This window comes from Neoarius graeffei, chromosome 17, assembly GCF_027579695.1.
Source record: "Neoarius graeffei isolate fNeoGra1 chromosome 17, fNeoGra1.pri, whole genome shotgun sequence".
Classification (NCBI taxonomy): Eukaryota; Metazoa; Chordata; class Actinopteri; order Siluriformes; family Ariidae; genus Neoarius; species Neoarius graeffei.
The window spans coordinates 27,587,670-27,609,991 of record NC_083585.1 but is presented as its reverse complement, the minus strand read 5'-3'; the positions used below and the strand labels follow the sequence as shown (position 1 = coordinate 27,609,991).

The window sequence follows — 22,322 nt, the reverse complement described above, 5'->3', positions numbered from 1 at the left end:
CTGGAAAGTTGTGATTTTTAGAGTTGTGATTTTTTTTATTTTATTTTGCAAGCTAAATTTTTTGTTCATAAACAAAAATGGCAAAAATTACAACCCTCTTTCTCTCTGTTCTCCTTAGGAATGAAAACACTCTTTAAGTCTTTAAATATAGTTAAGAAAAACTCAAAAAAAGGCAGACTGTTGTGTCTTATTAGCACTGTGTTGAATAGGTGATCTGCTAACTCTTTACATAATTGATTACTTGCATTCATTATATGTTAGGTTTTGTTTGCTTGTTTTTGTTTCTTGTTTTTTTTTTTTACTTCTTTCTGTTAATATTTGATGTCTATGTATTTCCTTTAAATGATTGGCTTTGTTTTCTTGTATTGTTCTAATAAAGCATTCAAAAGAAAAAAAAACACTCCAGCTTGTTCAAATACAGGTTAATAATAACAAAATAAAACATTAAATATGTGATACATGATGATGCACTGGTAGGTTGTTCCATTTTAGAGGATCAGACTCGTGTGATTACAAGATATGCAAAACAAAGCCCTTTTGAGTGAGTCAGATCATATGGATCAGCTCTTATTAAACCGGTTCATTCAGCTCCCAAACAGCTCATTGCCTCCCCCCCAAAAAATGTGACATACAGCTCTGGAAAAAATTAAGAGACCACTTTTTTTTTCTTTCTTAAATCAGCATCTCTATGTACAGGCTGCAGCCATTTCCTTCCAGTGTCTGTACTGAAATTCCAACACAAGCACACCTATTTTACTCAATGAGGTACTGATTAGGTGATCACCTGAACCAAATCTAGTTCATGAGGAAAAGTATTTAAAAAAAAAACACTTATGTGGTCATCACTATTCTCTTGCAGTAGGACTAGTTTGGATGGTAAAAACAGGACTAGTTTAATTAGGATACAAAAATATTTATTCATCATGCCAAAAGAGCTAAAAAGAAAGGTTCAATTCTGGATTTATTGGCAGAAGAATACTGTGAGTATGAGGTTACTTCTATTCTCAAAATTTCAAAGACAGCAGTTCATAACAACAAGGTCAAGCAGCAAGCATTGGGAACAACAAAGTTACAGACTGGCAGAGGGCAAAAATTACTCTCCACTGACTGGGATGATCATCAACTCCTTAGAATGTCACTCAACAACTGTAAGATGACATCAAATGACCTACAAAAAGAATGGCAAATGGATGCTGGGGTTAAGTGCACATCAAGGACAGTTCGAAACTAGCTCTTCTGGGCAGGGTTGAAGTCATGCAAAGCTAGGGGAAGAAAAAAATATTCTTCATCAATGAGAAGCAAAGAAGAGCCAGGCTGAGGTTTGTTAAAGACCACACAGACCATTGAGGACTGGAGGAAGGTCATCTTCTCCGAGGAGTCCAATTTTTAGTTTTTCCCATCACCTGGTCATCTAATGGCTAGGCAGAAACCTGGAGAGGTCTACAAGCCAGTGTCTTGCACCCATTGTGAAATTTGGTGGTGGATTGGTGATGATCTGGGAGTGCTTCAGCAAGGCTGGAATGGGGCAGATTTTTGTTTGTGAAGGACACGTGAAACAAGCCATGTACAAGGTTATCCTGGAAGAAAACTTGTTTCCTTCTGCTCTGAAGATTGGGTTTTCCAGCAGGGCAATGCTCCATGCCACATAGCCAGGTCAATCAAGGTGTGGATGGTGGACCACAAGATCAAGACCCTGTCATGGCCAGCCCAATCTCCAGACCTGAACCCCATTGAAAACCTCAGGAATGTGATCAAGAGGAAGATGGATGGTGACAAGCCATAAAACAAACCTGAGCTGATTAAATGTTTGCGTCATGAGTGGCATAAAGTCACCCAAGAGCAACATGAAAGACTGGAGGAGAGCATGCCAAGATGCATGAAAGCTGTGATTTAAATGTCAGGGTTATTCCACTAAATACTGATTTCTGAACTCATCCCAAGTTCAAGTATTCAGTATTGTTATTTAAAATTGAATATAATCTTGATTTTCTATGCATTATTCAAGGTCTGATAACTTTTTTTTTTTTTTTTTTTTTTTTTTTAATTTTGACTGGTTGTCATTTTCTGCAATTAAATGCTTACAGTGAAATTTTTATGTGGATTTTTTTTTGGGGGGGAATGTTATCAGTTTATGCAATAAAACAAGTTCCTTAAACACATAACTATAAATAGTAAAACCAGAGAAACTGAATTTTGCAGTGGCCTCTTTAATCTTTTTTTCCCCTTTTTCCCAGAGCTGTATTTGTGATATTTTTGACCAATGATTTAGTCTGTGCCTGTCACTTAAACATTATTTTATTCATAATGTATTTGAATAATTGCACAAATGGCATGCATTACATACAGTACATGCATTGACAACAGTTAGCATTCATTCAGGAATGTATTTATTATTCCTGACCAGATTATCATGAGAACTGTTATCTATAAACCTCTGTAACAGCCCTTATTATATGAAAAAGTAATGTTCTTTTGCTGTCAAGAAGTTCAACACGCATATTCAACTTTAATGAAATTTGTTGTATACTATACTGAACAGCGGTGGGTTTCCCAAAAGCATTGTAGCACAAAGATCATTGTTAAATGGTAGCATGAGCATCACAATGAACGCTCCCTCTCTCCTAGTTAAGATGCTCTTATCGTTAAGAGGCTTTGGGAAACCCACCCCAGCTCAGATGCTGATGAGAACTTTTCCTGCTCAAAGTGCACAAACTGAGTAACAACATTGTTAGATTTAAAGCCATGATTTAAGTTAGTTTTATAGCTACATGTGATTTAGGATTGTTAGACTTTATGATTTTAATATTTTAGAGCTTTTAAGATCCTTTATTTTAGACTAACCTGACCTTCCTCTTTGCTAGACATAAACATGGTGTCTTGTTTAAAATTGTTGTGAAAATATCTCGCACGCTTTGACGTGCATAAATGCTGAAATTGCTGAATCGCTGATATGAATATTTTGCTTATGATTGAAGGTTTCATTCACACACACATTGTAAGGTTTTATTCCTTTGTAAGGATAAATAATTGTAAGTATTTATTCTTGACCAAGAAGGCAGTAATTCTTAATACTTATTCTTAATATTGTTCTATTTTATCTATTTTATTATCTATTTTATTATTTCAGTTAGAAGGCATTGAATTCTGTGTAACTTGTAAGTTACTGTGTGACCTTCTGTCTCAGCTAGACACATTGCTTGAGACGTGTTGGAACATTCTATCAGAACATAAGGTAAATGTTGATATCTGTTAGAACATCTGAAATGTATACAGGATATATTTTCACTTACACACATACATATTAATGGAATTAAGGAATTGGAATTAAGATGTGATTTGCTGACTTGGCACAAAATATCCACATTTACATATACACACACACACACACACACACACACACTCGACAGACACAATACATAAACACAGCTGCCGTTTAGAGAGATTATAATTTGTTATAAAAGGTTGTTTGTAATATTTCATCTTTGCCGAGAAAACTGTGAATAAACAGTGGTGAAGCCAATCTCTGGTTTTCTGGTCTGTTTTTTCACCCCAGAATTCTGCAGGTGGCACGAGGGCATTGGTCTCGAGAAGTTGACCGTTCCAGCTGGGGGAACCCTTTCAAACATTTAGAAGTTTGCAAGTGTCATAAGATCAGTCTGTTGCAAAAGAAATAGTGATCGTATCCATGTGTTAGTATGCCAGTGTATTTGGTTCAGTGGTGTTTTTGAGATTTTAAAGCACAAATTTCAAACTCTGTTTCAAATAGGTTTTAAAGAAATGTGTATGTAGATTTCTGAGAAGTGAGAAAGGCAAGGAAAATCTCCTTGAGATTACATAAGGAACATGAGAAAATCAAAAAGGAACCCACCCTCTTTTGAGTGACCTAGGATAGTAGGATTATAAATCATTACCCTTCCACAATTGCATACTATAAAGTCAAACAGTACTAAGTGTACTGAAATGAGTATGAGTATCATACTCTTTATGATTGCAGCAACAGTTCTTAAGTATCTTGGGGAAGTGCAGTGTTGGATGAGTCAGGCTGATCTAGAGGATAAATTGTGCTTAGCAACAGATGGGTTAGACTTAGTAATTTTATCTTTCTGGCATGTCACTACAGTGACGTAGCTGCTCTGACTTCCATCAGAATTTCTAGGGACAATTGGTTTACCGTTGGCTTCTACTGGATTATTATAGAGGTTTTCTCCTTTCAACCATTCACACACATGGGCAATTTAGAGTAGCCAGTTAACCTAACCGCATGTCTTTGGACCGTGGGGGAAACCAGAGCGAACCCACACAGACACAGGTAGAACATGCAAACTCCACACGATAGTCTCTGTCAGCCACTGGGCTTGAACCTTCATGCTGTGAGATGACCGTGCTAACCACTGCACCACTGTGCTGCCTGACTCAGTAATTATGTACAAAATACACCTGAATTGTACGACCCCAATTCCAAAAAAGTTGGGACACTGTGTAAACTGTACATAAAAATAGAATGCGATAATTTGCTAATCATGGAAAGCCCATATTTCATTGAAAATAGTACAAAGACAAAATATCAAACATTGAAACTGAGAATTTTTTTAAAATATATGCTCATTTTGAATTTGATGTCAGCAACACGTTTCAAAAAAATTTGGGATAAGGCAACAAACGACTGAAAGAGTTGTCATGCTAAAAATAACCAAAACCAAACTAATTTGGTTAATTGGCAACAGGTCAGTAACATGATTGGGTATAAAAAGAGCATCCCAAAGAGGCTGAGTCTCTCAGAAGTAAAGATGGGGAGGGGTTCACCGCTCTGTGAAAGACTGTGTGGGCAAGCAGTGCAACAATTTAAAAATAATATTCCTCAATGTAAAATTGCAAAGAATTTGGGGATCACATCATCTATGGTCCATAATATTCAAAAAGATTCAGAGAATCTGGAGAAATCTCTGTATACAAGAGACAAGGCTGAAAACTGACAATGGATGCCTGTGATCTTCAGGCCCTCAGGTGACACTGCATTAAAATCAGACACGTGTCTGTAGTGGAAATCACTGTATGGGTTCAGGAACACTTCAGAAAACAATCGTCTGTGAAAACAGTTCATTACTGCATCCACAAATGCAAGTTAAAACCACATATAAACAATATCCAGAAACACCGCTCCCTTCTCTGGGCACAAGCTCTTTTACGATGGACTGAGGCAAAGTGGAAAATTGTCCTGAGGTCGGACGATTCAAAATTAAAAAGTCTTTTTAGAAATCATGGACACCATGTCCTCCAGGCTAAAGAGGAGAGGGACCATTCGGCTTGTTATCAGAGTACAGTTCAAAAGCCAGCATCTGTGATGGTATGAGGGTGCATTAGTGCACATGACATGGGTAGCTTGTACATCTGGGAAGGCATCATTAAGACTGAATGATATCTACACATTTCAGAGCAATATGCTGCCATCCAGACAAAATCTTTTTCAGAAAAGGCCTTCCTTCTTTCAGCAAGACAATGCTAAACCGCTTTCTGCACATATTACAACTGCATGGCTCCGTAGTAAAAGAGTCCAGGTGCTAAACTGGCCTGCCTGCAGTCCAGACCTGTCTCCCATTTAAAACATTTGGCGCATTATGAAGTGAAAATATAACAAAGGAGACCCCAAACTGTTGAGCAAATTACATACAGTGGTGCTTGAAAGTTTGTGAACCCTTTAGAATTGTCTATATTTCTGCATAAATATGACCTAAAACATCATCAGATTTTCACACAAGTCCTAAAAGTAGATAAAGAGAACTTAGTTAAACAAATGGGACAAAAATATTATACTTGGTCATTTATTTATTGATGAAAATGATCCAATGAGATCCAATATTACAATAAGATCCAATAAGATGAGATCCAGATATTTTCAGTATCTGGTGTGATCCCCTTGTGCAGCAATAGCTGCAACTAAACGTTTCCGGTAACTATTGATCAGTCCTGCACACCAGCTTGGAGGAATTTTAGCCCATTCCCCTGTACAGAACAGCTTCAACTCTGGGATGTTGGTGGGTTTCCTCACATGAACTGCTCGCTTCAGGTCCTTCCACAACATTTCCATTGGATTAAGGTCAGGACTTTGACTTGGCCATTCCAAAACATTACCTTTATGCTTCTTTAACCATTCTTTGGTAGAACGACTTGTGTGCTTAGGGTCATTGTCTTGCTACATGACCCACCTTCTCTTGAGATTCAGTTCATGGACAGATGTCCTGATATTTTCCTTTAGAATTTGCTGGTATAATTCAGAATTCATTGTTTCGTTAATGATGACAAGTCATCCTGGCCCAGATGCAGCAAAACAAGCCCAAACCATGATATTACCACCACCATGTTTCACAGATGGGATAAGGTTCTTCTGCTGGAATGCAGTGTTTTCCTTCCTCCAAACATAACACTTCTCATTTAAACCAAAAAGTTCTATTTTGGTCTCATCCGTCCACAAAACTTTTTTCCAATAGCCTTCTGGCTTGTCTACGTGATCTTTAGCAAACTGCAGATGAGCAGCAATGTTCTTTTTGGAGAGCAGTGGCTTTCTCCTTGCAACCCTGCCATGCACACCATTGTTGTTCAGTGTTCTCCTGATGGTGGACTCATGAATATTAATATTAGCCAATGTGAGAGAGGCCTTCAGTTGCTTAAAAGTTACCCTGGGGTCCTTTGTGACCTCACAGACTATTACATGCCTTGCTCTTGGAGTGATCTTTGTTGGTCGACCACTCCTGGGGAGGGTAACCATGGTCTTGAATTTCCTCCATTTGTACACAATCTGTCTGACTGTGGATTGGTGGAGTCCAAACTCTTTAGAGATGGTTTTGTAGCCTTTTTCAGCCTGATGAGCATCAACAACTCTTTTTCTGAGGTCCTCAGAAATCTCCTTTGTTTGGGCCATGATACACTTCCACAAACGTGTGTTGTGAAGATCAGACTTTAATAGACTTGAAATAAAACAGGGTGCCCACTCACACCTGATTGTCATCCCATTGATTGAAAACACCTGACTCTAATTTCACCTTCAAATTAACTGCTAATCCTAGAGGTTCACATACTTTTCCCCACTCACAGATATGTAATATTGGTTCATTTTCTTCAATAAATAAATGACCAAGTATAATATTTTTGTCTCATTTGTTTAACTGGGTTCTCTTTATCTACTTTTACGACTTGTGTGAAAATCTGATCTTGTTTTAGGTCATATTTATGCAGAAATATAGAAAATTCTAAAGGGTTCACAAACTTTCAAGCACCACTGTATCAGCCAAGAATGAGAGAACATTTCTCTTTCAAAACTACAGCAGTTGGTCTCCTCAGTTCCCAAATGTTTAGAGTGTTGTTAAAAGTAGAGGTGATGCAACACAGTGGTAAACATGCCCCTGTCCCAACTTTTTTGCAACATGTTGCTGATATCAAATTCAAAATGAGCACATATATATTTTTTATTTTTCAGAGAACAATAAAAATTTTCAGTTTCCACATTTGATATATGTTGTCTTTGTGCTATTTTCAATGAAATACAGGGTTTCCATGATTTGCAAATCTTCACATTGTGGGTTTTTATTATTATTATTACTTTTTTAGCGTCCAAACGTTTTTGGAATTGGGGTTGTATTTTTTTTTAAATCTATTTATAGAACTACTTTTATCTCTTTTTAAATTATTTTATGGGTTGTTTTACAATCAGGGTACGCAAGCTAAAAATCACATTTAACACTTATTATCTTCAATATCAAAAGGCTTGACTAAATAAACTTGGTTGTTTATTGTAGCCCTGTGATAGCTCTATTTACCATGCAAAAAAAATTTTGGTGATAACGTTATTTTTGGCGAATGTATGGCAATATATGTCATATTTAGCAAAATTACTCGTGTCATTTAGAAAAAGTGCTTTTTTGACCACAGGTAGCTCCAAAAGGGATGCACTTACATCATTCTTTATACCATAAAACACATATTTGGTTCCATATCATTGGAAACATAGTTAAGTTTTAATGTTGAATGCCAGTAAGTTTTCAGACTATTTTGATCAAATTAGTATGTAATTGTGTCCAAAAAATGTCCTCTCCGAGACAGCTAATTTTTCAATATAAAATAACATATCTAAAATGATTATTTTCATCCTAAAATGTGGTCAAGATATTGGGACATAAATATTAGAGACAACTAACACAAAGCTTACAGCCTTATATTTAAAAGCACTCTGGAAGTAGTGGATTCTGAATTGTCAAAAAAAAAAAGTCCTCTCCGAGAATCACTTCATTTGTTTCTCCCAGCCCTGCTTTAAGCTATGTTCATATGTGTATGAATTTCCAAAAGTGCAGATTTGATAGGTTTTTTTAATTTGAATTTTGGACCCCTGTGACACAAACTTTGTACCCTGATTGTAAAACAACCCTTATCTTAACTGTTCAATAACCAGCCACCAAAGCAAATTCCTTGAATGTGAGAACGGACTTGGCAATAAATTCTGATTCTAATCCAGAATTAACAAACAGAACGCTGACGTTCGTCCTCGGATTGAAAGACTCCGCCCCTCTACAGTCACTTCGTCGTGAGAACGTCATCATCGGTAACCCCGCCCCAATTCGCATTGGAGAAGAACTGTCGCCATTTTGAGTGACTGAGTTTCATTTCACCTCGCAACTGTAAGGACCGAGAGAGCTCCAGGAACGTTTCAGCACGTTTCTCTTTGAAACTGTTAATGGGAATTTAACTGCTATGAACTGAAACTCTTCCTAAAACCAATCAACAAGTAGATCAAAGTCAAGTAACGCATAAGCCAGTTGAATCCTGAGTCGATTTTTTGCACTGAACTGTAGTCCGTTAGAGGAAATGGCTGTGGAAAGCATGACTGTCCATCCAAACTCCCCAACAGCCAACCACGAACACAACAGCCTTCTCACTGACGAAAGGTCGAGTAATATCATGTTTCTCTCCAACTATTTATTTATCCTTTGCTTTTTAAGTACAAAAAGCATGGGTATTATTTTGCTTTTTTTTCTTTCAAAGGGATTAAAGTCGACTTTTTTCTGGGAAACGAGTACAGAGGTAACGAACGCCATCTTGAAACGTTCACACGGCGCAAATCTGGAAGGTCATATATCCGAATCACGGACATTACTACTCTAAGCAGAAATGTATTTACAAATCCAGACCTTTTTTTCGACGCTCTTTTTCATCACCGAAGGACTAAAGTGGCCATTAAACAAAGAACATCGATCATGAATTTCAGTCTTCCTTACACTAAAGGAAAAACGGATCAAAGTCAACGCCGGCGAAATTAACCACTTAATCTCTTCCTAGCTGTCGGCGGTGATTAATATATATAATAACAGCGTATATGTTTAAACGCAGCCATATGTGTACCGCTCGACGATCATTTAAAACAACAATAGTCGTCTACTGTCGCTGGTACAATTAGCTAGATAGTTAGCTGTGTATGTTAGCGCAGGCTAGCATCTTGTAGCCAGGCCTTGAAGGAAGCTAATGCAAGCTACTGGTGCTTTACGTTCTGAGGTACTGAGAGAAGCTAACAGGCTAGCGAAGGTGCTACGTTAGCCGAATTAGCCCCTTTCTTAAACACGTTATAGTTTGTTTATTCCTGATAAATAGCGCGTTTGTGAAATTTGTTCTGGTTTCGTCTCATGCGGGGTTTCTCCAGGATATTAAACAACCTTTTTATTTAATGTAAATTTAAACTATTATGTATAAGCGGCTTGAGTTGCTAGCTCATTAGCTTCGTTTAGCCAACGCGTTGCGCACATTTTTAACACTAGTGTGGTGTCTTTATAAAAAACAAAAACGTTTGTATACAAAAGGCACATTTTCAGTACGCATAGAAAACCGAGCAAATTAAAAGGAGAAAACCTTTTTTTTTTTTTTAAATAATAACTATTAGATAACTAACCAGTCCATTATATTACACTATATAGTATAGGATTATAATAATTTTATTGACATTTCCTTTTGATAAAATCCTTAAAGTCAGGTAAACCAGACGGTATTAAAAGTATTATTATTATTAACAAAATTAGTTGTTGCATATAATAATGGCTATTTGTGATCAGAGAATAATGATTAAATCAAGGAATAACTGTTATTTATATAAGGAAATTGGTTTTTGCTTTTGTTAGGATGAGCTTGTCCTTCAGAAATTTAATGCATATTCACAAACCCTTTTTTTTTTAAATTATTATTATTTTTTAAAATTCTGTCCCAATGTCTCAAAAGCATTCAAGGTCCTAAAGGTGAACTAAAACACAAGTTTCACTTTTTCCCAAATCCAAGGAGGGACACCTCATACAGAATTTATCAGCCCCTCTGTAGCTGTCAGAGTCCATAGGTCTCCTAGAGCTACATTTTCAGTAGGTGAACAGTTTCATGTCCCAGTATGGTACAGGCCATAACTGTTTGTTTGGTTGGCTATGATATACCTTTCATAACTGCATTAATTTTCAGTATTAAGAAATGTCTCGCAGTGCTCTGGATGCTTTTGCTCAGGATGACCTAATTTCTCAGCTGTCTTGTCACTCACTGCATGATCGAATAAGCTCAGTTGTCCTCATGCTACTTGTGCTCAAAATATCATGACATGTTTATGTTGTATTACGTTATTGTTAACTTGACCAGCAAGAACGTAGTCCTTTTATTTTTGATAACAGCTTCATCTCCCATATGACTTTGGAAACTTGTCATTTCAACCAAGTGTTTTCTTTGCACACTAATATGAACGAAGATAAGGGTCATGTGACTGTGAAATTGGAGTTCAGCTCATGACCTGACAGCTGAGCACCAGGCCCTCACTGTTATACTAGGTGGTCTGTGGACTACTGCGTAGTCAATATTGTATAATTACACAAGAGATCTGTTTCTCATATTTGTAATAATCTGTGGTTAAAGACGTGCCGGTTTTTCAGCACAGTCATATAAGGTATGTGGTCAACCTTAAAGGAACAGTCCACCGTACTTCCATAATGAAATATGCTCTTATCTGAATTGAGACGAGCTGCTCTGTACCTCTCCGAGCTTTGCACGACCTCCCAGTCAGTCAGACGCGCTGTCACTCCTGTTAGCAGTGTAGCTAGGCTCAGCATGGCCAACGGTATTTTTTGGGGCTGTAGTTAGATGCGACCAAACTCTTCCGCGTTTTTCCTGTTTACATAGGTTTATATGACCAGTGATATGAAAAAAGTTCAGTTACACAAATTGAAACGTGGCGATTTTCTATGCTATGGAAAGTCCGCACTATAATGACAGGCGTACTAACACCTTCTGCGCGCTTCAGCAGCGCATTGATACGGAGCTCAGATATCAATGCGCTGTCGAAGCGCGCAGAAGGTGTTAGTACGCCTGTCATTATAGTGCGGACTTTCCATAGCATAGAAAATCGCCACGTTTCAATTTTTTTAACTGAACTTTTTTCATATCACTGGTCATATAAACCTATGTAAACAGGAAAAACGTGGAAGAGTTTGGTCGCATCTAACTACAGCCCCAAAAAATACCATTGGCCATACTGAGCCTAGCTACATTGCTAACAGGAGTGACAGCGCATCTGACTGCGTCTGACTGACTGGGAGGTCGCGCAAAGCTCGGAGAGGTACGGAGCAGCTCGTCTCAATTCAGCTAAGAGCATATTTCATTATGGAAGTACAGTGGACTGTTCCTTTAAGCAGGCTTGTTCCGATTTAACCCAGGTTTTAAGGAAAAGGGTCAAGAGTCTGTCTCTTGTTTAAATAGAGCACTATTATTTTGCACTACCCTGTCCCATTCTGGCGTTAACATGGTTTTTAGTAGATTGTGCTTCATTTCTTTAGTGAATCAGAGGCCTGCACAGCACACGTCAGAGAAATCTTTGGTTACATGTTGTTCCTTTAGTGACTTTGGTCCATGCAGAGAGAGCGAGAGTGAGTGTGGAAGAAAGAAAGAAACACGGTGTAGTTATTTCTTTAAAACTGTGATCAGGATTATGCAGTCCAGTGCTCACATTAGACTGGACTCCTCAATAATTTCAAGCAAATCTGTGTCATTATGTGCTGAAGTGTTAAGACATCTCATCGGTTAATGATTTCTGGACACAATACGTACTGTAAAGTCAGTTGCACAAACCCATGACGTTGCAATATATATGGAATGGAGGTCAAAATACCTGCTAATGTACTTTTTTCAAAAAAGTTTCAAAGCACTGTTTTTGTGTGTCTAGTCTTTAAAGACTTTAAATTACATGTGGCAGTGTTTTATGTCTTGTCCAAGGCACATTTCATTGATTAGTTTTGATGTTTGAACATTACAGAAAAGAGGATGAAGAGCTAGAAGAGGGGGAGCTGGAGGATGATGGAGGTGATGTGGAAATGCCCAGCGCTGAGGGACAAGAGCCCGAGGAGAAACCCAGCCGTGTAAAGGAGCGGCATGGTAGCGAGTCAGATGACGAGAAGGCCCACCGTCGCAAGAAGAAAAGGAAGAAAGAGAGGGATAGAGAGAGAGAGAGGGAGAAAGAAAAGCGGAGATCCAGAAAGAGACGCAAATCAAAACACAAGGTGTGTGTGAGTATGAGAGAGAGAATTTTGTGTTCAAAGGCATTTGTTAAGATTCTTACACGGAGTTTGATTTGTGTGGTTTAGCGGCATGCCTCGTCAAGTGACGACCACTCAGACTACAGTGATGAATCTGATTACAGTCCTAGTGAGAAAAGGAAGTATCGGGAATACAGCCCTCAGTACCCACCCTCAGTGAGTGTCCTACTTTTTCCTGTTCAAAAAGTATTTTTTTTTTTTACTAAACACCAATAATATCTTCATGTATAACTTGTGTAAGGTTGAGTTTAAAATACATTTTTGATAGCTGTCTAAAAAACAAGTACCACTACTATTGATTTTAATGAGAGTAATGAGTTGATGTATAGCACACAAACAGATGCATATGCGTAAAAAATGTGATCCATCATCTGCTTAAAAAAATTCACAGGAGTTGAATTTTTGCATTAGCCAATAGGAGGCAGTGTGGATAAGGATTTATGCATTCATATCTCTTTAAAGGAAGATGACGTGGAAACTAAATATGTTTGTCATTCGTAGTCAGAACTGTCCAGCCCAAACTTGTATATGCTAAAGTGCTGCTGGTGACGAGCATCAGCCTAGAACACAGTGATTGTACAGGTGTATCTAAATGCATACGTTTCACTTGATATTGATGTCTGCTTCTAAACACACCTGCAGCAAACCCACAACACACATTAGTTCGTTTTCTGATGGATGATAAAAATGTAGTGAATTTGAATCGAATGTGACCCAAATGTGATGTCCATGTTCCAGTCTCATGGAGGATACGGTCCTCCACCTTCCTCAGGACATGGAGGACCTATGTCAAAGAAAGGCAGCTACATGAAAATGGACAAACCGGGATATGGTGGCTACGATGAGTACGATGATGAGAATTATGAGGGTGAGGAGGATGATGACATGGGTGATGATGACTATGATGACTTCACCAAGGAGCTTAACCAGTACCGCAAGGCCAAAGAAGGTAGCGGAGGTGGACCAGGCAGCTACCGTGGCAGAGGTACACACATGCGTCTCAATTTTACAGAAGGCATAAGAATGAATCACTTCTTTGCATGTCAGTTTGATATTAACGATGACATTAACATAACCTTGTCTGTGCAGGTCTTAAAGGTCGAATGAAAAACCAGAGAGGCCGAGGAAGAGGAGGAATGAGGGGCCGTGGGGGTAGAGGTGGAATGCGAGGTAGAGGACGAGGTAAAATGGGAGGCGAGAATGATGACGGGGATGGCATGTATGGAGATGAGATGGAGGTTAGTTCCAGCTTTCAAATAATTTCATCATTTGGTGTAATGATCCAGTAATTGTTCAAACTGACAGCTGTATTTTGCATTTTACAGTATGGCGACGATGACTATGACATGGGCGATGATGATTATGACGATTACTCAAAAGAACTGAACCAGTACAGGAAATCCAAGGACAGAGGGCGTGGTGAGCTTAAAACAATGTCACTCTGTTGAATAGGTTATATGATGTTTAGTAGATTAAGGTAAACGTATTGCCTGCCGAATGTTTTATTTTAGGTGGCAAAGGTGGCCGAGGTCGAGGACGGGGGAAGGGGGGCAGAGGCATGAACCGTGGCCGGGGAAGGAATCGAGGGAGGGGCCGTGGAGGAGACCTAGGCCATGATGATGACAACAATGGAGATATGGACATGGGGGTAAAAAATAATATCAACACACAGTGCCAGTCCTGATTACACACAGCACGGGTTACAAAAAATCGGCTTTTTACACTACCTGAACAAACACAAACAAGTCTGGCAAGTATATCCAGCTACATCTTTGTGTCACACACTGCACTGTTATTTGTAGTGTACCTCATCTTTAGCCTGGCTAACGCGACTTCAAAGCTCTCCGAGCTATTGGTCTGGCCAAGATATTCAGCCCAACCGTTTCCCAGAGCCCGTGGTTGACCCGCCTCCCTGAAATGCCTCAGTTTGCTACTGGTCGAAGCCAGAAAAGGCTGTGACGAAGCTTAAACCAATCACATCACTCTTTCCTCTGACGTATGCGACGCGACGGGGCTAACTGGTAGATTAAACTCTTACCGAAGCCGGTCGGGAGCAAGGCGAAAACGTCCTTCCTTTCAATAAATACCTCCAGGGCTGCTCTTTGCTCCGTTTTCAGTGAGAACTTCCCATTGAATGCTTTCAATACAGCATCTATGCGTAATAGATGCGGAAGCGTGAATGAAGCGCTTCCGGCATAGATTCTGTAAACAGTCTATGGCTTCCGGTCGCAGTTCTACTACGTCAGTGCCTTGAACACGCCTCTACCCAGGGCCGTTGGAGATGATCAAAGTTGATTGGTTCCCGATTTTTTGGGAGCTTGGAAGAGCTGGAGATAGCTTGCCTGGCCAGACTAAGCTCGCAACAGGCCCTCGTGTTGCGTCACGCTTAGGATGGGCGGGCCCAGGCTACCTCATCTTTGTCTTTATCTAGTATATTCTTCTTTATTCCCAAAACACTCCCCAATAAATTTAGCTCAAGGTAGAGTGCACAGTAATATTTAGGTTAAAAAAAACAACTCAATTGGCAGAAAATTTGTATGCATGATGACAGTTGAGTTACACGTTTTGAAGCATTTTAAGTATCTAAAACATCTCTATCTTGTGTGGTTAACTTTAGGTAGTCTCAAGCTGTTAATAACTGGGACTTGGCGCTAGGCCATACACTCTTCTTAATAGCTGCCCAGTGAAAGCTGAGAGTGAAATGAACTGTGTATTCTGTAGGATGGATCCGGTGGCCAGAGGAAGCACGAGCAGGATAAACATGGGCAGGACAAGAAGGGGAAGGCCATTTGCAAGTACTACATTGAAGGTCGCTGTACCTGGGTGAGAACACTTAGTAATGTGTGTGTTTTGGATTATGGAGGAAATCTCGTAATTATGAATGTATGAAGTATTTAAAAATAAGTCATTACCAAAATACATGCTTGTCTTCAATTGTGAAAGTTATACGCTGCTTATTCTTTAATATATGTTTAACAGGGGGAACATTGCAACTTTAGTCATGACATTGAGCTGCCCAAGAAGAAAGAACTCTGCAAGTTCTATATCACTGGCTTCTGTGCCCGGGCTGAAAATTGCCCTTACATGCATGATATCCTTTACAGTTATTTTTTTCAGGTAACCTGGCCAGCCACAATAATCACCGGTTGTGCCTGTTGGTAGTAAACTAATCAACAAGAGACAGTCTCTTAAAAAAAAAAAAGTAAACAAGTTAGAATTTTGTGATTTGATTTTCCAGCTTTGATCTTGGTAATTTAAAATACTGCTTAATATGAGAGTTATAATGCTTAGGCTGGTGCAGATCATTCCTTAACTCGGAATCACGTGACTTCCCCTGCAAGCTGTTCCATACTACAGGCAACTGCGTGAATGGAGATGACTGTATGTTCTCTCATGAACCTCTGTCCGAAGACACAAAAGAACTGCTAGACAAGGTGAACATGTCTATTGTTGATTGAAAAAAATGTAGGTTCTTGTTCTCCTCGAGCATCCCTTCTAAAGCTCGGTTTAAAATTATGACAGATGTTGGCTGAAGACGCTGAAGCCGGTGCTGAGGATGAGAAGGAAGTGGAGGAGCTGAAAAAACAAGGCATCAATCCTCTCCCCAAACCCCCACCTGGTGTGGGACTTCTACCCACACCTCCAAGGCCTGGTCCAACAGATTCCTCAACTCCTCTAGACTTTGGGACACCAGGGCCACAACATGGCAGCATACCTTCTAATGGTCCCTCATGCCCAGGCACTGCACCAGTACCGGGACATGAGGGGCCACCTCCCCCTTGCCCCGAAGGAGGATCTTTCCAGGGCTCGCCAAGCCACGGTCCATCTCCACCAGCCATTGGTCCACCACCTCCCTGTGGGGGTAACACAGGAAAGAAGATCCCATCCTTGTTCGAGATTGTTGTGAAACCCACTGGACAACTAGCACAAAAACTAGGCGTCAGGTTGCACCTTCTTTCTTATAACTACTTGTCCCCCCCCCCCCCCCCCCCCCATGAGCTATAAATTATTACAAGTTAGCCAATTAAATAAATGTAGATTCTTGTTCATTGATGTTTTCAGAAAATGCTTACCAGTGTGTGTATATATATCTATTTTCAGAGGTCCTAATCCTGGCGCTGCTGCTACAGGTGCTGCAGGAACTCCGGGCCCACCTGCATGTCCTCCAGGTGGACCTCCACCCCGTTTCCCTGGTGGACCACCACCTGGTCACATGGCTCCAAATGGGCCTCATGACCTGCCACCCATGGGCCCACCAAACATGACCCAAGGTCCCCCAGGAATGATGCAGAACTTTGGCCCAGGAGAAGGACCTCCAAACCAGGCCATGATGCCACCTGGGGGTGGTTCTGCTCGCAATTTTTATGACACTTTCTACCAGCAGCAGCAAAATGTAGGAAGTGAAGGGGAAGGTGGAGAGGGTGAGCTATTTTTTTTTTCTTTTCCTGCTGGAAACCAGAATAATATGAACAAAAGGCCAAATACAGCACAGAATGTTTAATTGTGGAAATTAGAAGATTGTTGTGGTAAGAGTTTGCTTCTTGAGTTTTTCAGTATATCAGGGTTACTTTTTGTTTCCTGACATAGGTGATTGCTACATGGCAGGAACTGGTGGAAACTTCAGTGAGCAGTCCTCAGGGAATCCAAATTTTGGCACTATGGAAGGTCCATCAAATGGAGGCTCAAGTAATCAGTCTGGAATAACAGTACCAGACTTTTTGCCTCCAGCACAGCGCGCATTGTTTATGAGGATCCAACAGAAGCAGCAGGAAGAAGAGGAGAGGGCCAGGAGGCTAGCTGAAGGAGGACCTGAGCGGGACAATGAAGGTACCATTTTACATCTTTCTGCTACACTTGGTGCTTGTTTTTATAGAAGATTACACATAGTGTATTACAGTCTGATTGAACACAGTCTGACGACAGCAACACAAATATGGGAGTAATCCAGACAAGTACAGCAGTGTCCCAGTTTTTACAAGTTGGAAGTATGTGATTAAATGCAGATTAAATTATTTTCCCAACCGCAAACCCTGGATGACGGGCAAGGTCCAGTCACTGTTAAGAGCACGCAACTCTGCATATAAATCTGGGGACCGGGGGGGCGTCGTGGCTCAGGTGGATAAGGCGCCATACCATAAATCCGGGGACCCGGGTTCGATTCCGGCCTGAGGTCATTTCCCGATCCCTCCCCGTCTCTCTCTCCTGCTCACTTCCTGTCTCTACACTGTCCTATCCAATAATAAAGGTGAAAAAAGCCCCCCCAAAAATCTTTAAATCTGGGGACCGAGCACAGTACAGCAGAGCTAGGGCAGATCTAAAAAAGGCCATCAGAGAGGCAAAGCTGGCCTATGCAAATAAGTTGTCCGACCACCTCTCGGATAACAACCCCAGGCAGGTATGGGAGGGCCTGAAACATATCACCAACTACAAAAGTAATGGGACAAGCACAGGAAACATAGACTTCTCTCTAGCTGAAGAGCTAAACCACTTCTTCGCTCGCTTCGAGAAGACTGTAAACATCCCTACCACACACACACCTCTGTTCACAACCTCCCCTGAGCCCAGTTCACACACACTTACCCTCCAGGAACACCAGGTCCGCAGTGTGTTCAGGGCAGTGATATATGATATATCAGTCAGTTCACTTTATGTAAAGAATTGTGCTGTGGTTTTTTTTTATGTTGGAGAAGCTAGTTCTGGGCAGGAAATATCTCAAGGACACAGTTCTCTGCATGACCCTATCCAAGGCCTCTAAAGACTGCACACATCCTCTGGTTTTCAGGAGTTTTGTGGAACTCTGTTCTCTCGCTAGATGGCAGTATTGGTCATTCATAAGATTTGAACATTGTAGGAATAGGGCAAAAGACTATCAGACTCGAGTATAAATGCTAGTTACCCTTGCAATTTAGATGCTAAAACTCAAAGAACTTTATTTCATGCATGCTATTGCCTTCGTCTTTTAGGAGATTCAGCAAATTGGTATTCTAGTGAAGATGAAGACGGTGGTGGCAGTGTCACATCGATCTTGAAAACTTTACGGCAGCAAAGCCAAGCCCAAGGGCCCTCGAAACCTGAAGGTGCTCCCAGCGACCCCCGACTGCAAAAGGCTCAGCCTGCTCCAGCACCCAGCAGACCAGCTGACCCCAGGCTGGCCCGAGACCCTCGCTTATCACGTAACGCAGACTCCTCCCAGGTTTCAGAAACTAATCTCTCCTCTCCTCCATCCTCCTCTGTTCCCACAGACCCACGACTCGCACGTCAGGCTGCTACATCCAAACCTGAGCCCCCACTAGTGTATAAACCACCACCTCTTGCCCCTGCTGCTACTGAGGATGAGGAAGGTGAGCGAATGCTGAGAGACAAGCCTGTCCCTATACCATTGGATCCCTTAATGGGTATGGCTTTGCGTGACCCACGCTCACAGCTCCAGCAGTTCAGCCATATCAAGAAAGATCTGGTGCTGAACAAGCCTTCTTTTGCTAAGGTTGTGCTATGGAGTCCTGAAGATCTAATTCCCATCCCCATCCCTAAGCAGGACTTTCTCCCACTACCCCCAGGGATCCCTCCTGTTGCAAGCATAGATCCGCGGCTCTCCCGTGCCCAGCAGCAGCTCCATACAGCCATTTCAGTGCCTCTGCCTGCCTCTGCGCCCTCTGCCGAACCGCCCAGCCAGTCCTCCTCCACCCTACCAGACTTTGAGCTGCTTTCTCGTATACTTAAAACTGTTAATGCCTCTTCATCCAGTCCTTCACAAACTTCGTCATCTGGGCTTCCTCCTGCTCCTGTCCCAGCTGAAAAGCCAATGGATCCTCGCATGGCCCGCAAGGTCACAGACCCTCGACTTCAACCGCAGAAATCTGCTCTCAAGCAGCCCGCAGAACCTACAGCTGCACAAACCTCTGCATCTTCTGGACCTCCTGCTCCAGGCTCACCCACGCACACTATTGCACCCTATGACCCACGTCTATTCTCAGTGGGTGGAGCAGGACGAGGTGGTACAGGGGGTACTGCAGGGTCTGGCAGCAGTGTCCTCAGTAGCATTAGTCTGTATGACCCACGCACGCAGAGTTCAGACAAATCAGAGAATTCAGAGGTCGCCACCGTGACAACTGAGACAAAAGTCAGTGACAGCTTGGCCTCTACGGCAAAGCCAAAGTCCAAAGAGCCGCTGTTTGTCCGAAAATCAGCCCTGGACCAGCCCGAACCGGAGAAAAACAGCAGTGAGCAAACCACTGACCGTTACAACAGTTACAACCGACCTCGACCCAAGCCTTCACCCTCACCCAATGCAGGAGGTGTAGGAGGAGCTCCCACAACAGGAAGTTCCTCTCAAAATCCTCAGGGCACAGCAGGAGCTACAGAACCACCACCAGCAGGAGTCCACAACCTTCCTGTCTCCACTCTTTTCAGCATGGTGAAGCAAGCTAGCAAGCCCAGTGGCACAGGCAGCCCATTTGGTGGCAACAGCCCAGCACAGCCAGACACTGCTGAACAGGACAACGCCTCCTTAAAGGACGTTTTCAAAGGCTTTGACCCTACTGCCTCACCATTCTGTCAGTGAACTTGAACCTGCAGCTCTGATGCTAAACCAGCATGGGGCTCCTTAACACCATGTCTCAGTATTCACAGGATTATATATGGGCTGGGGATATAGTCGGGAGGGAATACTTCAAGGATATATGGTGAGGGAGGATTTAAATCTATATAAATATGTCTATTTTAAAACCAAATGGAATAAATATTTAAAAAACATTTTAAAGCCTTCTCAGAGTGTAAGAATAACTTTGGGTTTTTGAAGAGACATTTTCCTTAGCTATTATTCTGCTATGATTTAGCTGAAGGATGACCCATTGTGAGCTGCCTGTTCCTTCTGCCAGCCCCTTCTTTACAGCAGTGTAGACTTCCAGATCTTACACTGAAGTTGTGATACGTCGATAAATCAAGCACCATATGATATCCCCTCAGCTGCAAGACTAATGTGTGTGAGTGCACTGCCACACCCATGCTTTAACAGCAGCTAGTCACCTGTCAGTGCTTAAAATTATTTTAAAACTGTTTTAGCTCTCACTCTTTGTCTTCATTCAGTCAGATTTCAGGTTTTTTGTTTTTTCTCTTCATTTTTTTTTTTTTTAACATTTGTTTATAGACATGTTTCTTCTGCTTGGGACTATGTACCTCTCTTTCTGAGTAACAGAACTGTATACTGAAACTGTCATCTGTTAATAGTGTTTGTGAAATTGTTTTAATTTATTTTTTTATACTTATGAGATCTGTTTTTCATGTGGCAGTAAAATATAATCATTATATATACACTGCATACAGTACATTTATATACTTATATATATATATATATTATATTTTCCCACCTGTATTGTAAACGGACTTGTGATGTGCAACATTTAATGGGCACAAAATGATAAATTGTCTCAGAAAAAAAAAAGAACTATTCTTTCCAACTTACCTTGAAACGTGATTTTTTTTTTCCCCCCCATAAGGACTCCTTAAAAGAATCGACCATTCTGTTTTGTTTGGGGTTGCCCTTGCAAAGGACTTTGTATATTGATAAATGTCCATATTTGACAACAGGTAACATTTTGTAATCATTCAGTGTAGGTAAAGTTGTGAAATATTTAATAAAGGAAATACAAGATTCAACGTGATAAAGGATCAGGAATTGGATCAGTGTGTTTGTACTTGTGTATATACGCTGTTGAATTCTCAAATTTGATTACTCAGGTGTTGATTAATTTTCTTTAACAGCACGACTCACAATAGTGCCGACTATTTTTCAAAGGCACTTGCATGGTGGACATTTCACATAATAATACGCTTGTACTAAAAATTGTTTTATTTCCCAAAGAAAAAAGTTTTCTATCATTGGAAAGTTTTGAGAGAGAGGACTTTGTGCTTTGTTTTTTTTTTTTTTGTATTATTAAATTAAAGAGGGGGGAGAAAAAAAGAGAGCTGCTATAATGCAAGTGATAACAGGAACTACGTAATCTCTCGGATGTTTCACAACATTAAATGTAACTATAAGAGGAAAAAAGTCTAGCATCTTGTTCATTAATAAATTAAAACTGTTGGCAAAGTGTGGTATAATAATTATACATAATTTATTACATTTATTCACGTTATATATGTACACTAGCGGTTTACAATTCAAAAAATGCAAACAATTATATGTAGTCTAAAATCACCAAAGAATAAAAATAAATCATTAATTTTCAATAAACAAGTCAGACTGTAAGAAGCGTAAGCTGATTTAAATAAGGTGGTTTTCAGTTGTTTCTTGAAATTGTTAATGTTTACGCATGACTTAAGTTCTCTCAGCAAGGTATTCCATAACTTGGGACCTGCGCAGGCTAGCGTTCTTCCACCAAATGAACTTCTCTTGATACTAGCAACCAGCAAATCGTTGTTGTCTGTTCTAGTTCTCTTTAGGAGCCTCTTCGTTATAAGTTCTTCAAGGTATGTTGGAGAAAGACCATTCAGAGACTTGAATATCTTGACCAGGACTTTGTACTGGAACCGCTGACATATTGGCGACCAGTGGAACTGTTTCATGATGGGTGTTACGTGCTCGTATTTGCCGTGTTGTGAAATGAAACGTGCCGATATCTTCTGTACCCTGGTGAGGTATAAGAGAAATAAAAGACTTCAGAACATGCGGCTATTAGGCAATGATCAACTTTGGGATTACAAATCACGCCAGCTCATTGTTGATTAATT

The 22,322-nt window shown here is 40.6% G+C and overlaps 1 protein-coding gene across 1 annotated transcript; it reads left to right on the top strand.

Annotated features, from left to right (window-relative positions):
* Positions 1-8,633: 8,633 nt before the first annotated feature.
* Positions 8,634-21,257, top strand: zc3h4 (zinc finger CCCH-type containing 4). The gene is made up of 14 exons (XM_060943926.1): positions 8,634-8,933; positions 12,314-12,557; positions 12,642-12,749; positions 13,332-13,578; positions 13,683-13,831; positions 13,919-14,012; positions 14,105-14,241; positions 15,315-15,416; positions 15,573-15,684; positions 15,918-16,027; positions 16,116-16,537; positions 16,695-17,014; positions 17,181-17,420; positions 18,557-21,257. Exons 1-14 carry the CDS (start codon positions 8,854-8,856, stop codon positions 20,152-20,154), a joined length of 3,963 nt encoding a protein of 1,320 aa, XP_060799909.1. The 5' UTR covers positions 8,634-8,853; the 3' UTR covers positions 20,155-21,257.
* Positions 21,258-22,322: the final 1,065 nt, after the last annotated feature.

Bases quoted from the DNA above. Each gene is read 5' to 3' on its own strand.
- zc3h4 (XM_060943926.1), top strand. From the start codon at position 8,854: ATGGCTGTGGAAAGCATGACTGTCCATCCAAACTCCCCAACAGCCAAC. The intron at 14,013-14,104 runs GTGAGCTTAAAA...GTTTTATTTTAG, and splicing joins ATCCAAGGACAGAGGGCGTG to GTGGCAAAGGTGGCCGAGGT. The intron at 16,028-16,115 runs GTGAACATGTCT...AAATTATGACAG, and splicing joins CAAAAGAACTGCTAGACAAG to ATGTTGGCTGAAGACGCTGA.